This window comes from Aulonocara sp. 'chitande type north' Nkhata Bay, linkage group LG22 (genome assembly GCF_057382095.1).
Source record: "Aulonocara sp. 'chitande type north' Nkhata Bay isolate Kocher_YH1m ecotype deep benthic linkage group LG22, A_spYH_male_GT1.1, whole genome shotgun sequence".
In the NCBI taxonomy this organism is placed as follows: Eukaryota; Metazoa; Chordata; class Actinopteri; order Cichliformes; family Cichlidae; genus Aulonocara; species Aulonocara sp. 'chitande type north' Nkhata Bay.
The window spans coordinates 33251218-33267857 of NC_141364.1; the positions used below are offsets into that span (position 1 = coordinate 33251218).

The 16640-nt window shown below is 45.7% G+C and overlaps 1 protein-coding gene across 5 annotated transcripts in view; it reads right to left on the reverse strand.

The window, feature by feature from the left end:
- vars2 (valyl-tRNA synthetase 2, mitochondrial) overlaps positions 1–16640 on the reverse strand; it is a 20137-nt gene continuing 3497 nt past the window's right edge. The window contains exons 6-29 of one of the 5 annotated variants that reach the window (XM_086281318.1): positions 16422–16519; positions 16258–16339; positions 15674–15793; positions 15119–15227; positions 14957–15045; positions 14484–14574; positions 14257–14384; positions 14075–14178; positions 12152–12233; positions 11970–12046; positions 11764–11851; positions 11429–11522; positions 9808–9878; positions 9611–9736; positions 9414–9518; positions 8992–9060; positions 8835–8913; positions 8326–8456; positions 6976–7128; positions 6445–6696; positions 4494–4605; positions 3106–3308; positions 2078–2227; positions 1–337 (exon numbers count right to left, since the gene is read on the reverse strand). In XM_086281318.1, coding sequence (XP_086137444.1) covers positions 260–337; positions 2078–2227; positions 3106–3308; positions 4494–4605; positions 6445–6696; positions 6976–7128; positions 8326–8456; positions 8835–8913; positions 8992–9060; positions 9414–9518; positions 9611–9736; positions 9808–9878; positions 11429–11522; positions 11764–11851; positions 11970–12046; positions 12152–12233; positions 14075–14178; positions 14257–14384; positions 14484–14574; positions 14957–15045; positions 15119–15227; positions 15674–15793; positions 16258–16339; positions 16422–16519 — 2691 coding nt within the window. In that variant the 3' untranslated portion in view covers positions 1–259. Of the gene's footprint in view, positions 338–2077; positions 2228–3105; positions 3309–4493; positions 4606–6149; positions 6336–6444; positions 6697–6975; positions 7129–8325; positions 8457–8834; positions 8914–8991; positions 9061–9413; positions 9519–9610; positions 9737–9807; positions 9879–11428; positions 11523–11763; positions 11852–11969; positions 12047–12151; positions 12234–14074; positions 14385–14483; positions 14575–14956; positions 15046–15118; positions 15228–15673; positions 15794–16257; positions 16340–16421; positions 16520–16640 lie in introns of those variants that run through there. The other 4 variants (XM_086281317.1, XM_086281320.1, XM_086281319.1 and 1 more) reach the window with 4 other exon arrangements.

Here is a 16640-nt window from a genome sequence, read left to right on the forward strand (position 1 = left end):
TTGATCATAAAAATTATTTTAAAATCAGAGTTTTTAAAAGGCCAGAACAGAAGACAATATTTGTGGAATAAGAGCAACAGATCAAATGCAGATGCTTCCACTATGCTCAAAACACCTGGAGCCAGACAGGACTGCTACTTATACAGTGTATAACTCCATTACATAATATAAAGTTCATATTTTTGACTATAATATTATAAATAATGAAACAGCAGCTTTTTTCCTACAGCAGTCCACACAGCTACTGCGAAGGCTTCAGTTACTCTGCTGTTTGCATCTCTTGCAGCAATTTCAGTTGATCCTCAACAGTTTTCAGTTCCTGCTCCAAAGCAGACACCTGCACACACAGAGTAGAACATATGAAAATACAGAGATGGATACAGTGCTAGTATGAACTCACAGAGTGAATGTTCTCTGCACAATGACACAACAACAACTGATGACACCATTAGCATTTACATGCGTTTCCTTGCTTTCACTGTGCAAAATCTCACAGGATTGCATAACGACAGCAGGAAGCCACATATTAGCTTAAGATGACTGTGCATTTTAAAACTGAGTGTGGCCTAGGCTTAGGAGGAGATCCACCGTGTACGTGTGGCGGGGTGCGGCTCAGTTGCAGGGGAGGGGTGGAGGAGTGGTGTCAGGGGAGGTTGACGTGCACCTGATCTCCATCAGTGAACCAGCCTCCCATATAAGGATGGTGCCTGGACCGGAGGGGAGAGGTGTGTATGTCAGTGTGTGCAGAGCAGATGAATACCTGCTGGTGCTTTGTGAATGAGGAAAAACATCTAAGACATCAAAGGTACCAGAATGTGCAAAGCTGGTGTCCTCATTCTGTCACAGTGGTGCTGAAACCCAGCCGCAGCACGACGGAACCACAACCAGCCCAACCAACTGAGATGCTGGCCCAGATGATGGCTAAGATCATGGCTAGAGAGAGCAGAAGGAGCCAGCGGCAGTGTTTTACCACCAGCGGGAGAAGCTACGGGGCCAGTCTTAGTCCTGGACAAAAATACTGGAGAACCTGGGAGCTGCTTGGTTACCCGTTGAGGCCTGCATCGTAGAGCTGGTGGTACAGTTCATCGCGGGGCTTTCCGCAGAAGCCGCGGAGTGGGTCTGCACCACCCAACCAGTCTGGATGCGGCTGTTGGTTTGGCCGTGAACAACTTCTTCCACTTTCTCCCTTTGATTTACTGTTTGGGAGAAAGCTGTGGGAGGCGTTGGACAGGATTCAAGAAAACTGGTCTAAGCCCACACAAAAATTTAGATGTGTGTGAAGTTGGACGGCGGGAGGTACAGTAGGAACCACTTGGGGGGCAAGTGGATAAACGGCAGCCATCGCATCCTGCCCACGGCCTAAGACTGAAACAGAGCTGAGGCGGTTCTTGGGGCTGGCTGGGTACAACCGCCAGACTGACTGACCTCATCCAAAAGGGTACCCCAGATTGGTCTAATGGACGGAGCAGTGCCAGGCGGTGTTTATTGCAGGTAAAGAAGGGTCTCTGTGGGAAACCCCTGCTCTACACGCCTAGCCTTTTTCTACCTTTTGTTCTGCAGACTGATGGCTCAAAAAGGGGCTTGGGGGCTGTTTTGTCAGGGGGTGTGGCTCAGCCGCAGGGGGCAGGTGGAGCAGTTGGTTCATAGTGTGGTGTCATACGCACCTGATCTCCAACACCAAACCACGCCTCCCCTTTAAGGACGGTGCTGGGACAGGAGGGTGGAGGTGTATGCAGGGCAGCTGAACAGCAACAAATAAAAAGCACCAGAATGTGCAAAGCTGGTGTGTGGCTCCTCATTCTGCCACAGCAGGATTCGAGGTTTTTGAGTGGAAGAATGTACGTATATGTACGAGGTTTCATATAATCTCCTATTTTAAATTGTAATTTTTATTTATCAGCAAAATCTCAGCATCAGTCTTTGAAATGTTCAGTGCACCACTCTACAACCATCTGTTGGTTAGAGAGCGATAACAGCAGTGCCATTCCCTGAGCTTTGATTCTCTCTCTCCAAACCATGAAGCTGACTCAGATACAGTGAAGCAGTTACAAACAAAGCTGCTGCAGGTCTCCTTCACCTTACTGTCCATCTGCTCCCGGACATGAGAAGGAACCTTGGTGAGGTAGCTTGGAGACTGGACTCTGGCAAGGATTTGATCCAGCTTTGGGACGAGCCTGTCTCTGCGCTGAGAGAGCTGCACGATCTGTTTCTCAATGTTCATTCCACTCTGAGAGACACAACACAGTACGTTAGACATGACCAGCATCCTCATCACCACTGCAAAAACATCCAACAGGAACAGGATGGGATTCTCATCACAGTGCAAACATGACGTGAACAATGTGTGCTTCTCTGAAGAGTTATTAGATTTGCTTAAGCAAAGGTCACATGACATTTAATATTCGTCGATTACGTGCATTTATTTATACACTACTCTCATAAGGTCACAGCATTTCAATGGAGTTCAGGTCCACACTGTGACTGGGATATTGCAGCACCTTGACTGTGTTTGGGTACATTGTCCCGATGCACGACTCCAGTTTTGGCTGTGGGACAGATGCCCTCACCTCTGACTCGTCTGTGTACAGAGGAGCTCGTGGTCTTCAGTGGCTTCACCTGAAAGCGCTGCTGATGATCTAAGAAGCTTGGAGAGAAAAACGACTGGACTTCTCTAAGTTTCTTGAAGACGTTTCACCTGTCGTCTGAGAAGCTTCTTCAGCTCTAAGGCCAAAGGTGGCGGCTCCCAGATATTAATATTATAATCTGTACTGTGTAAGAGGGTAGTTGACCCACTACTGATCATGTGCCTATTCACACAAGATGTTTATCTCCTTGGCTCATGGTGTTCGTGCCAGCAAACTGCCAAAACTGCACACTTGGCGATGATCAACCAATCAAGTTATTAGCGTAACCTGACTGCTCCTTACTTATTAAACCCTGCGCATTACAGATTGGGTTCATATCCTAGAGTAAATAATTTCATTCGCAGTATGTCAGATGATAATCCCAATGCTGAAAGACTAAACTGTCAGTCAGTCCAACACACAAAGTTAATTCATTAACAATGAAGTTCATTGCTTCATGCAGAAGAAGCCCGATACGTACTTGAACGTGAAGATGTAGCTGACATGTGTGGTCCACCACACCAACGAGGCTTGTTTTGGGTGGAGAAGTGGAGTGTACAGACGGGGGGATACTGCCTCTGTCAGAACAGCAGATGTGAAGGTCGGAGATTCGGCTTAAAGTGCTAATCGCTGACCCGAAGCGAAGGAGGACCTCGGCCTGGCTGGGCGAACACACTGCCCACACTGAAACCATCGAGATTTAAAGAAATTAAAGCATGAAATCATTTTTGTTCTTTTCTTAAAGAATAAAGGTCCTGCCACAGCTGAGTGTGGCTCTCAAGGAGCTTTCAGAGTTTTGGCTACTTTGTTACACATATTCAGGCCAGTGCTCATACCTGACCATTTTCAAAGGAATGTTTTATGTTTGTTTGTTGAACCTCTGAATAATTCACGCATTTAAAAAAAAAAAAAAAAAGAGAGAAAAGTGAAGAACCAGTGTTGTGTCTACACATAACAGGCAACTTAGCAAAGAACCAATTTTAAGTGAAGCCTTTGGCACTTTGTTACAAGTGTCAAAAACACAGTTTGTTCCCATTTTTGAATACCAAGAAAAATACCAAAGATACCAGTTTGACAAGCATTAAATGGTATTTTTACACAAACAAGACGATTCCAAAAAAGCTGTAAGTTAAAAATTTGGCATATATTAGTATGCAAAACATACTGCACTAGCAAAGAGCTGAAACAAAACCTGAACAATCAGCTATTTACTGGTCCATCTACTGTCAGAAATGGTCCCAGTGGAAGTGCAGCTGTCAAGAAGCCGTTCTTAATGAAGCCGAGAAAAAACAAACTGAGGCATGAAAATTATGCAAGACGTGCACTGATGATCAAAACGTGTCTGATGGAGAGAAATCCAAATCTGAAACTTTTGGTTCAAATCATTGAATTGTTCAGAGCACATCAGAACAGTGCGTGTCTAGCCTCCTCAGATCCCAAAGCAGTGTGGGATCATCCTGACAGATAACAGAACAAGAGGCAGAAATATCCAAGGAAAAATTCTGAATGTCCTCCAAGAAGCCTGGAGAACTATTCCTGAAGATACTTTTAAGGAGAGCTGTCTCAGAGAGCTCAGGCTGTGAAGAATAAAGCTGGTCCTATGGGAAAACGGGAAATGGGTGCAGCGATTTTTTTTAAATATCTGCAAACCTTTAACTTCTGTGCTGTATCTCCATAAAGTCAGAGTTTGTGCAATATTAAAAAGAAAAAACGCTGCACCCATTTTCCTGGCAAAAAGTGAAGAAATCGCGGGTGACTCAAGACTTTTGCATAGTAATAAAACGTAACTTTGTTGCTATATTTGCTTTCAAGCATTTGCCAGTGGAAGAGTCGGTGTGATAATGGTTATGCCTTCTTGTGCTGACTTACTGTCAGGTTTTGCTTTGGTTATGCCACACTGTGCTCGTAAAGAACGGGCCACTCGGATCACTTCCTGTACCAGCAGGAAATCTCTTTCCTCTTCGGCAAAATGCCAGTGTGCCTGTGAGAATGGAAAGGACCGGGAGGTTAGAGAACTAACACATCAGCTGAAGTCCACGGACAGTGTTGTAAAGAGTCTTTTAATAACTCTGGGACAGTTTTCAGTCCTGGACTAAGAAAGCATCTCAGTGTCCAGGTTAGTGTGGAGAAAACCCTCGGTAAAAAGTAAAAGTTTAGAAGCTTGTTATTCTGGCTGGATCATGTGACCTTCGTTATGCCACAGTAGAGCATTTTCTCTCTTTTATCACCACGCATTCACTTGCAGCTGCTGGATGTTACCAAGTTTGCACCTTCTCTTTCCCCGGTTTGTGCTTCCTCCTCTTTGGCTCTTTCTCTCTGCAGACATGTCTGACTCCACTGAGTTGCGTTTGCTCGTCCCACAAATAGGTTTTTTCATCTTTTCTTTTTCAGGTCATGTTGTAGGACTGTCTTGGTTGACACGCCTCTGCAACATTCACTCTCCTCAGGCTTTGGGAAGGCCTGTGCCAGGGTACTGGAGGTGTGAGTCTGTCTTTTCATTGTGGTTGTGGATTGCTGGACCAACTCTTCCTCCTCGCATGGATATTCGAGGTTTCATGGGAGTTTGCCGAACTAGTTTACATGTGCTTTGTGGATTTGGAGAAGGCATTCAACCGCATCCCTCTGGGTATCCTGTGGGGAATTGCAGGGGAATACGTTGTATTGGGCTTATCCAGGCTCTGTACAAGTGTTGCTAGAGCTTGGTCCACATTGTTGGTAAAATATCAGATTTATTCTTTCTGTTCATCATTTTTATTTGCTGAATTTTTCTTCTCAGAGTTTGCAGCTGAAATTGAAGCAGCTTGGCTGAAAATTAGCTACAAGTCCAAGACCACGGTCCTTAGAGAAGGGCGGAGTGCTCACTGTGACGATTTAAGTAAGGAGAGCAGGAGTGACAGTGCACTCTGAACTGGTCTGTTGTATTGTGGTGACACACTCACATTCAGAAAGAGCCAACTGTGAAAGCAAAGGTGTTGCTGGTCCGTCTACATTCATACCCTCACCTATGATCAGGAGCTTTGGGTAATGACCAAAATAATGAGATGAGAGCAATCCTGGGTTCAGCCTTAAGGAGAGGGTGAGGATCTTGGTGAGGGGCTCAGAGTCGAGCTGCTCCTCTTCCAAATCCAAAAGAGCCAGATGAAGTATTTGGCCACACCAGGCTTGGGTGTTCTGGGAGGAGGCTCAGTAGCTGATTAGATTAGTGCCAGTAGAGGGATGGACAGACATTTAAACCTTCAGGAGTAATTACTGGTGAACTCTCTCTTTCCCAAACGTTCAGAGAGTTTATTTCCTGCTATCAATATAAGATCATCTAATCTATGTTATTGTGGAGAGTTGATCTTACAGCCTCAAGATTATGGCTGTTGTCAGCTGGACCTTATTTACTGTCCCTCAGTCTGTGGGCGTACAAACTGGGCAGTGTGATCAATATTATCTGCTTCTCCAGTGATATCTGTCACTGAAATATTATTAAAATCTTGAATTACACTATAATTACAGTAAATGTCTCTGGGTGAAGCTCACCTAATAAGCAACAACAGTCGTGTTCTGTTTCCTTCTGCTTGCTGTGAGTTTTAGTGTCTCAAGTTTGCCTGAACATGTTTGGATCCATCTCTGCTCGTCATCTCTGACAGGAGAGGTTTCTGCCAAGCTGGTACTTGGTTTACTCTGACTGGAATAACTTGAGATTGGTAGAAATTTGGAATTTTCCTAAATCCAGATATCAATGCACATTAGCAGGGTTGTTTTTAGCGTTATTTAAGACAAGAAGGTGCTTTCCTGGGGGCTACAAACACTCGAAAACCTCAGAAAGCCCTACCAACTGAGCGGAGCGGGGGTACGGCTGTAAACACAGGCTGGTTTGTGCAGCAGCTTCGGGTGCAAACGGCTGAAGTCTCTGCCACAGCTCCTCAGTGATGAACGGCATGAAGGGGGAGAGCAGGGCCAAGGACACAGACACACAGTGATAGAGAACAGCGATGGCCGCCTGCCTCGCGTCACCACTGTGCTCTGCGTCGGTTGTGAGGACGACTTCCTGGTCCTGCTGGGTCAGCAGAGGCTTTATATACTCCTGCAAATACACACAGAGCAAAGTGACAGCAGCTCATTCAGTGCTGGGCTAACTGCTGGCTTAGCGCTAACACTTTAGTCTTAATTAGGTTAATCTCTTTGCATTAAGCTTTGAGCCTCCACGTTTCCATGGAGAAACCAGATAAATATATCACCTTCTCTCTTTTTTTTTTTAGACAGAGCAGTAAGAAGATCAGTGGAGATACAAAGGAAACCCTCTTATCTGGTCTGTTGGGATGATCAAAGTCTACGCATGTCCTGGGACAGTTGTGCTCCTCACCATGTAAATATCACACAGGCTGTGGACCCAGAAGGAGTACAGGGCAGACGTGACGCTGTGGAGCTCATAAGCTTCAAAGGCCTGCTCACACTGCCCAACCGTGCTGTGTAGTCTGGAGCAGATCCAGCGGTCCATGCTGCTCAGAGGAGCTGTCTGCAGAGGCAAACACTGTGAACGAGGCGCTTCCAGTGTACACAGTCAAGTTTATGATGCCAGATTAGAAGAAGATGATAAAAGTAAACATTTTTCAGATGTCTTTTCCTCCACGCTGTCAAACAGTGTGTGAAACAGGCACAAACACACAAGATTTCCCACACCTCAAACCTCTGAGAGACGGCACAGCTGTTTGTAAAGTGGGAGTGGGGGGTCAGCGTGTCGTGCTCAGACTACGTCCACACTCGCCCGGATAGATTTGAAAACGGCGTTTTTGTCTGAAAACACTCGTTTTCAGCCGTTTTCACAGTTGTGCGTCCACATTGAAACGGCCCAAAACGCTTACGTGCAGTCCTGCGCAAAAACGAGTGAGAACTAAAGAATTTGAAGAAAAGCTATCTGATATTCATCTTTTTTTAGGGCTGTCAAAATTGAGAGCAATCAAAACAACTGCTGTATAATGCCCTCCGCTATCTTTGTTGAATTGGTCACATGACTGCATCACATGACCAACATGCGTCATCGTTTTCGAGTGTCCACACTGCGCCGCGTCTCAGTGTGGACGGGAGGCCAAACCGTAGAGAAAACTGAGTTTTCAAAGGCATTAGTGTGGACGTAGCCTCAGTGTCCACGCCGTTAAAACAAAGCTGTCATGATGCATTTTGATATTTGAGAAGAACTGTAGTTCATTTTAACCTGGTGTATTTCTCTTGGTGTGCATGTTTGGTCCCTGTGTTGTGAAGAACAACAACGAGTTTCCTCCAGCTTTGGATCCGACTCAACGAAAAAAACCCAAAAAAAGATCTTTTAGGATCAGCAGATAGATAATTGAGTCAGAGAGCTCCATGGTAACTGGTCAGCTGACCTGATCACTCTGTGCGAGGCAGCCAGTGTTGTTGTATTAGTCTGCTTCTATGTTTTGACAGGACCGTGGAGACGCCCAGGACTCTGTGTTTATGAGGGACAAACCTCTTTCCCTTGCTATAGAGAACCTCTGACAGCCTTTGTACAAAAACACTTTCCTCTCTTTTTACACTTGTGTTACATTCAACACAGCTCAGTGCTCATACTCTGATATGTAGGCTCAGTCCTTCAAAAAACAAAACGCCACACACACACACAGCCTTTTTCAAACAACAACAAGTCTATAAGGTAAGAAGAAGCGTTCCAAATCGTCTGACATCGTTCTTGCTGTACCTTTGCTATAGTTTCCAGTGTTGCTCCGTTCTCACTCAGCACTCCCAATGTGAACCTTAAGGTCTGCCACATCTTATTACAGAAGTGTCTGCAGCTCAGAACCTGAGCGACAGACAGACTGATGTCTTCTCCTGACAACAGGCAAAAGTGAAAACGTTACACACAGTAAAAAGACAAAGCAGCAGCCCACCGGTCTAACATGGATCACTTGTTTGATTGTTCTGCTCCCCAGCAGTTAGTTACAAGTTAGGAACCTCTGACTGTGATGAAAGATGAGATGTTATCACCCTGATAACATCTCATAAGCTACTTGAAGGTACCCGAGATGGTTTTAACCTTCTGTGTTGTAATGACGGCTGGCTTTTATGTGAAACAGGGATCAATAATATGTTATGCAGTCACTTTTAACTCTAGTGAACATATGCATCACATCTTCTTTCCTGTGACGCTGTCTTCCACATTCATTCGCTCTGACAAATTGCTTCCCGTCAGAGGAGGGACTCACTCACCCTGCATTTTGTGAGAGCAAAGGGCAAAGCGCAGAGCATCAGTCCCACACTCTGGGATCCCCGCGGGGAAGTCCTTCCTCTGTGGGGAAGCAGATGTAGCAGACAGATAAGAGTGGGAATAAAGAGAAAGAACGAGTCGGGAGGGAGGGGAGCTGACCTGTGCTTCCATTGCAACCAGCTGCTCCCTCGGATCCAGGTTCCCCTCCTTCACTTTTGCTTGAAGTCTCTAAGAGGACGGAGGAAACCACACCGTTTAAAGTGAAGAGCAGACGGCTGTGCCACGGTGACAGCTGTACTGCTTACAACTCTGCTATGCATCTTCTCAGCAACTCAGAGGCTGTGAGACAAAATAAAAATGCAATCTTTCGCCAGCTGTTGTTAGCTCTCTACACCGCGCTGTAGCAGTAAAGACAAATCAATAACTGCTTTTCTTTAAGACGTCTAGAATGAGCAAATTTCCTTAAAATAGAGCGTAACAACAAAACAGACGCTAACATGATGTTTCTGACACTAGTTTAAAGATGCCGGGGCTCTTCACTGAGTGAGACGGATGTCAGACAGTCATTACGGCCTTTTTACCTCCAAAGAGACTCCGTGTATAACGTCTAAGGGGTCGATGACATTTCCCAGAGATTTACTCATTTTTCTGCCATATTTATCTCTCACTAGTGAATGAAACAGGACCTAAGAGACAGGAAGGAAACGGGATGAGAGACAAAAATAAAATAACAGGATATGCTGAGGCTGTAGTCCATTTTCTCATTATTATAAGTAACCTGTTTAAAGGGTAGCTGCCCGGTCAGCTCTGTTCCAAGCATCACCATCCTGGCAACCCAGAAAAAGATGAGGTCACTGCCCGTCTCCAGGACAGAGTTAGGGTAAAACTGCTGCAGGTCAGCGGTCTGTGGAAAGAGTGGGTGGGTTAGGGATGAGGGTTGCTTCTTTTTACATTCAGTCAGAGGAAGTCCAGTACCTGATCTGGCCAGCCAAGCATGGCAAAGGGAAAGAGCGCAGAGGAAAACCATGTATCCAAGACATCTGGGTCTGAAACAGGGAACAATGTAGCTGAATTCTGACACACCTCACATCCTTTCAGTTTATCTCAACATCAACAGTCCAGCTCAGTAAACCACTAACTGGACCCATTACCATTTTTGTCACACGTTTCAGATCATCAAACAGTTTTATATTAGACAAAAATAAGTAAACTTAAAAAAAAGACTGTTTTTAAATTTATACAGGAGAAAAAGCTATCCAAACCCAGCTGTTCAACTAAGAAAGGCAGACAAAGTGAAGTAAGCCAGAAGATGTCAAAAACCAGCACACTGAGATCCAACCACTGACATCTGTGACTCCGACACGAGTACAGAGGCATTTACCATCAGTCATCCACACATGGAGAAAGCAGTGCGACCCTTCACAGGAGCGACCAGTCTGACAAAATTACTCAGAGTGCACCGACGACTCATCCGGGAGGTCACAGAAGAAGCTAGAACATCAAAAGAAGACCTCGGTCGTCTCAGTTAAGGTCAGAGCTCGCGATTCAACAACCTGAATGAGAGCAAACATGGCCTCCACGGGAGAGTTCGAGGAGGAAACCACTGCTGACAAGAACAGGAAGGGTCGCCTCACAAAAACACCCTCAATGTAGCCGACTTGAAATAATTCTACAAAGAAGACTGGCTCAGTGTGAACGACTCATTAGCAACACAACACTCAAGTTCCTACAGCGAGGGTGGCAGCAGGCGTTTGGAGTCTGAAGCCTGCTGGTTATCTTAGCCTGACATAAAACCTGCTTCACAACCTGAAACGTGTGACAGACATGCACCAAAAAACCTACCAAACTATCAAGTAGGCAACTAATACTTTTACACAGCAGTGTGTAATAATCATGAACATGTTCAGACCCGTCTCATTAGATCAGCGAATCCTTGTCCTCGTCATTTAGCCGGCAGTAGCACAGTCATATTAGTGGTTTACAGAAAAAACAACAGCAACAAATAACTAGAAAAAGTTGCATTTCCTGCAAAAATGCAGCGTAAATGGCATGTAGTGGAATCTGAAAACAGCAGAAGGAGAACTGTCTGCTGAAAAGAGGTGAAGAAGCTGAAATTTGTGTTGAAAAGAGTTTAAAAAATTGAAGTGTTAACTGAAGCTTCTTATGTCATAAGCGGGATTCGAACCCGGGCCTCTCGCTCGGAGAACAGCTGCTCATCTCACTGAGCTAAAACACGGCTCAGCCCGGCAAACCAAACTGGTGATCACAGTGATAATGTGGTCCCATCCAGCAAAATGGGCCAAAAAAAAAAAAGGTGTAAAAAGCTTAATATCTCAAAAAGTATAAGAGTTATGAGCACCAAAAGATATATCACGCTTCAGCAGAAAGAGCAGAACAATTTAAAGTTTGATTGGTGAAAATCGGCTGAAAACTGAGGGACTAGTTCAGCAGCAAAAAATTGATAAATTTTAGAATAATAATAAAGTTTAAAGAGAAACAGGAACACAATAGTGTGAACGCCTCACGGCATTCACACAATAAGGTAACAATGTGTAGATACAGCAGCAGGTTAAAGGTCAGGAGGGAGGTGAGTCACCCCGAGTCAATGTGACGGCATCTGGCTTCAATCCATATTTGACAGCAGCTCTCTGACGGGCCTCGTCCTCGCTGCGTCCCCAAACCCACTGCTCCTGCACGCACACGCACACACACACACACACACACACACACACACACACACACACACACACACACACACACACACACACTGCAGACTGGAACAGACTGACACTGGTGTACAATGTAGGGATTATCAGATAATTCACAAAATAATCTACAAACTCTGTGCAGTCCTTTTGGTTCCTCTGCATGAAACTGTCAATCACAGGCGACACAAGCGTGCTGTTTTTGGAAGTTTTCCCACACACTAACCTCTTGTTGTCCCTCATAACTCGGAAGCATCACTTTGTAGGCAGGGATCTGATGACCCCACCAGAGCTGCCTGGATATGCACCAGTCACTGCACAGCAAACAGAGGCACATTGTTCACAACCCACATGTTCTGTGACAAGAGCTGCATTATTGTGAGAGTGGTGTCATTTCACACATGTCACTGACGACACACGCTGCCACACAACCTGATGTTGGACAGCCAGTTCTTCCACGTCTTTGTGTAGTACTCAGGAATGATTTCCAGCCGTCTTTCCTCGACAGCCTGACCGGGAAAGACCACACCTCCGTGACGATAGTGACCCGGGAACTTTTTCACAAATTTTACTTTTGAAAGCAAGTCATGGAATCGATACAGCTGTAAACTGACCTGCACAGCTTTTTTTGCCATTACATCACACCGGACAAACCATTGGTTTCTTAGAAGAGGTTCAATGATGTCTCCTGAGCGGCTAAAACAGAGAGGAGAGTGGAAAAAAGAATCAGGAAAGAGAAACCACAAAGAAGAACATCTGCAAATGAGCAGGAAAAATAAATAATAATCAGGCCCCATCTTATCTTAATGACCTTGTAGTACCATATCACCCTATTAGAGCACTTCGCTCTCGCTCTGCAGGCCTACTTGTTGTTCCTAGAGTATTTAAAAGTAGAATGGGAGGCAGAGCCTTCAGTTTTCAGGCCCCTCTTCTGTGGAACCAGCTTCCAGTTTGGATTCAGGAGACAGACACTATCTCTACTTTCAAGATCAGGCTTCAAACTTTCCTTTTTGCTAAAGCATATAGTTAGGGCTGGACCAGGTGACCCTGAATCCTCCCTTAGTTATGCTGCAATAGACGTAGGCTGCCGGGGATTCCCATGATGCATTGAGTTTTTCCTTTCCAGTCACCTTTCTCACTCACTATGTGTTAACAGACCTCTCTGCATTGAATCATATCTGTTATTAACCTCTGTCTCTCTTCCACAGCATGTCTTTATCCTGTCTTCCTTCTCTCACCCCAACCAATCGCAGCAGATGGCCGCCCCTCCCTGAGCCTGGTTCTGTCGGAGGTTTCTTCCTGTTAAAAGGGAGTTTTTCCTTCCCACTGTCGCCAAAGTGCTGCTCATAGGGGGTCATATGATTGTTGGGTTTTTCTCTGCATGTAGTATTGTAGGGTCGACCTTACAGTATAAAACACCTTGAGGCGACTGTATAAATAAAACTGAAGACTTTGTACATGGAAACAAGCGAAGCATTCAAAAATCTGGTGATGGATATAAAGTAAAGAGGCAGAAAGCTGTGCTCTTCACTTGTTTAAACAATTAAACAATTTATTCTGAAGAGGACTGAATGTTTTTCTTGGCTGATCGAGCAAAGCTATAGACAGGTGACAAATTAAAGGAAAGAAAGGCATAAAAAGAACTACTTCAGTGCGCATTGGCATTATTTCAAGTCATGGGAAAGCTGTGGAAGCGCTCCTTTAAAAAAATTAAACAAATTCTCTGATTTGGTGTTTTGATGATGGTGATGAAGAGTAGTGGCTATTATACTGGTCCAAAATCCCTGATAGGCGAGATCTGGAGACTATATTGACAAGAGGTGGGACCTTCAGGCCTCGAGGGCCGGCATCCTGCAGGTTTTAGATCTCACCCTGGGTCAACACACCTGAATCACACGATTAGTTCATTAGCAGGCCTCTGGAGAACTGCAGGACATGTTGAGGAGGTCATTTAAATCAGCCGAGTTGGATCAAGGACACATCTCAACCTGCAGGACACGAGGCCTGGAGTTGGACACCCCTGATGTAGACCATTACAATTTCTACTGTTTACTCTGCATCAAGTCCTGCAGTGCCCCCTGCTGTCCTATGGATGAATTAACTGTGATCATAAGGTTCTCATATAGACAGCTTTGTACTGATTTGGGGTCCGGGACCACGTGAGAGACTGAGGGCTAATAAGCTTCATATAAAGAGATCAGGATATATTCGTGCGCCCCTCACAGCAGTCCCAGCTTCTCATGTGGCTTTGTGGGAAATTAATTACCGACCTCTGCTCCGAGGGGACAAGTGGAGCTAACCCACGACGGCAAAATTCCCCAAAAGCAAAACCGAGCCCTCTGAGCTGGTCACTGCGAGGGATCAAGCATTCAGGCTTTCCCTTTAATCGATGCACCGACACAAAAACCAGTTCAAACTCTGTACTATGGTGTCAGCTGGCACAAAACGCTCTAATGAAAAGACTCTGCACACAACACGGTCCATCCAGTTCCTTTAGAGCAAACACTCAGACGTTGAGCGTGCATGCGCTGCTGTACCTGCAGACGGGTAAACTCATGGCATGAGCTTTTCTTCCTCTGAACAGTCTTTTCTCAACCAGAGCATCCACAACCAGCTGTCTGGCATCAAAACGCTTCACTCCCTTCACAAAGAAAAAGAACAGTGAAACCCAAAGACACACAACAAACTCACACACGTATACAAACAGGTAACACAGCACCTCCAGCCACTGTCCACAGGACCCTGTCATCGTCCCATCGCCAGCAATCACAGTCAGGCGTGGAAGTGAGTGTCTCTGTGAGAGGACAAAGTCTGTGTGGTCATGAGCAGGAGTCACCTTCACTGCACCTGCAAAAGACAAACAGCAAGTGGGCGGATACCACGGGTCAGAGGGCTGAACACATCCACAGGAACAGTGTCACGTCAGGTGTCAGGTGTGGTCGTCACCAGTTCCAAGCTCCACGTCCACCATAGAATCAGTGATGATGGGTAACAGTCTGTCGGTGAAAGGATGTCTGCAGTGCTTCCCATGAACAGTCTGGAAGAAGCAAAGACACGCTCCGTTAAACAAGCGTCACGCTGCTCACGTGGTATCCACTCTTCCAGCCTGCAGTTCATCCATTTGGCCTCCAGGCTTCCTGATGCTGTAGTGCAGGCCTCGAGGGCCGGCGTCCTGCAGGTTTAGATCTCACCCTGGGTCAACACACCTGAATCACACGATTAGTTCATTAGCAGGCCTCTGGAGACCTTCAGGACATGTTGAGGAGGTCATTTAAATCAGTCGTCGTGTTTTCAGCTCACTGATGTTACAACACACTGAGCGGTGTAGGAGATCTGTACTGTTTATTGTCGCTTGTCCTGAAATATTGTCAAACACTCCCACTGAGACACTCCCAGAGTCTCTAACATAAACAACTGGCCTGGTATCGAGGATCATCAGGGTGAACAGCTATGGCCACGTCTCCCAGCATAGTCTCTGGACGGGTGGTGGACACCACCACCTCGGTGTCTAAAATACAGAGAAGAGGATCAATGTACAAAACACAGGACACACCATGTCCCAGGATGGTCCCGACACGCACCGTGGCCTTCTACGGGGTACGCAAAGCTCAGCATCGATCCAAACTCCACCTTGTGTTCATAGCCAGGAACAGACAACATGGTCCGGCCGGAGAGCTCCTTTGAGTCCACCTGATGATGAGTTCAAGTGATATTATATCAGAGGCACACTCTGCTCTGTAGCTCATCTAAAAAGCGTACAGCGAGTGCTCATGTGAGCTCCACATTATCAGACTGTAGCATTAGACATGCAAACACATGCTGAAGGTTTTATTGTTCACGTGGAGGCAAAGAGCAGGTTTGGTACCGTTTTCAGCACACACATGGTCTCTGAGTTCTTCCCATAACCTTTAGTTTTAGATATGACATTAACGTCCATGTGCTAAGGAACAAGCAAAGTCAAACCTTGTACACGTTCTTATATAAAAAAGCCACTTATATACAAGTTGTTAATCAATCTGAAAGCTGTCTGGACCCCTGGATACGAGTAACTTTAGGTTGGGGAGAAGACACATTACTGTCTCTATTATTCTGTCCACTTGTTGCATTTGCTATCCATTTATGTAAAGCTGTCTCACCTCTATGTCAGAGATGGCAGATTCCAGGGCACAGCTCCAGCTGACCAAACCCTCCGAGCGATAAATTAGACCAGAGTCACACAGTCGGACAAACGCTGCAGTTACAGCTCTGCTAAAACCCTGAAATCAAATCACAAAAGCAGGATAAACAGTTGAAGGTGCTTTGCCCCATTCACCACTGCAGCTTTACAGCTCAGCTTCAGTGTTTCACTCTGCAATTCTTACGGCACTTTCATTTTCCTGGAGAGGCCACAGGATGGTGCGATTTCTCGTTTAGACGAGCCTGCGTGTGCCGTGGTGAGGAGGCAGAGATGGCTACAAATAAATAAATCTGCCTTACTGGAAACAGGGACGCTGGGAATGACTTATCATCTCTACCCATCGTGTGTATGTGGTGTATGTGCTTACATCGCACCACAGTTTCATATTCGTCTCTCTTTGTACCGCTGCTGCAGTTATTTGGACAGTTTCATAAATCAGCTCGTTAGGATGGTTGAGATCATCTTTCTGGGATGGTTTCATACGTAAAACTCCATCAACACGTTGAATCGCAGAGTAAGGAACATGTGTGACTCCACTCTTACTGGGTCCATGGTGAAACAGGCTCTGCTCCAGTCCAGAGAAGCTCCAAGCTTCCTCAGCTGGTGGTAGATCTCGTCTCCTTTCCTGCAACAGAGGCTCAAAACTCAGCAAACACCGTGCAGGCCACACAGCAGATGTGCTCAGAAGTCCAGATGTGAAGACTCACTCATTCTTCCACTTCCACACCTCCTCCAGAAACTCGTCCCTCGTAAAGTCTCGTCTGTGCTTCCCTGTTTGCCTCAGCAGTCTCCTCTCCACCACCGTCTAAAACACGAGCACATCGTCACTCTCAGCACTGAGCATGTGCCACAATCATGATACAAATGTGTTTCCATATTTTGATGTTACTCTGAGGGACACCTGAGAACATGTGAGCCAAACCGTC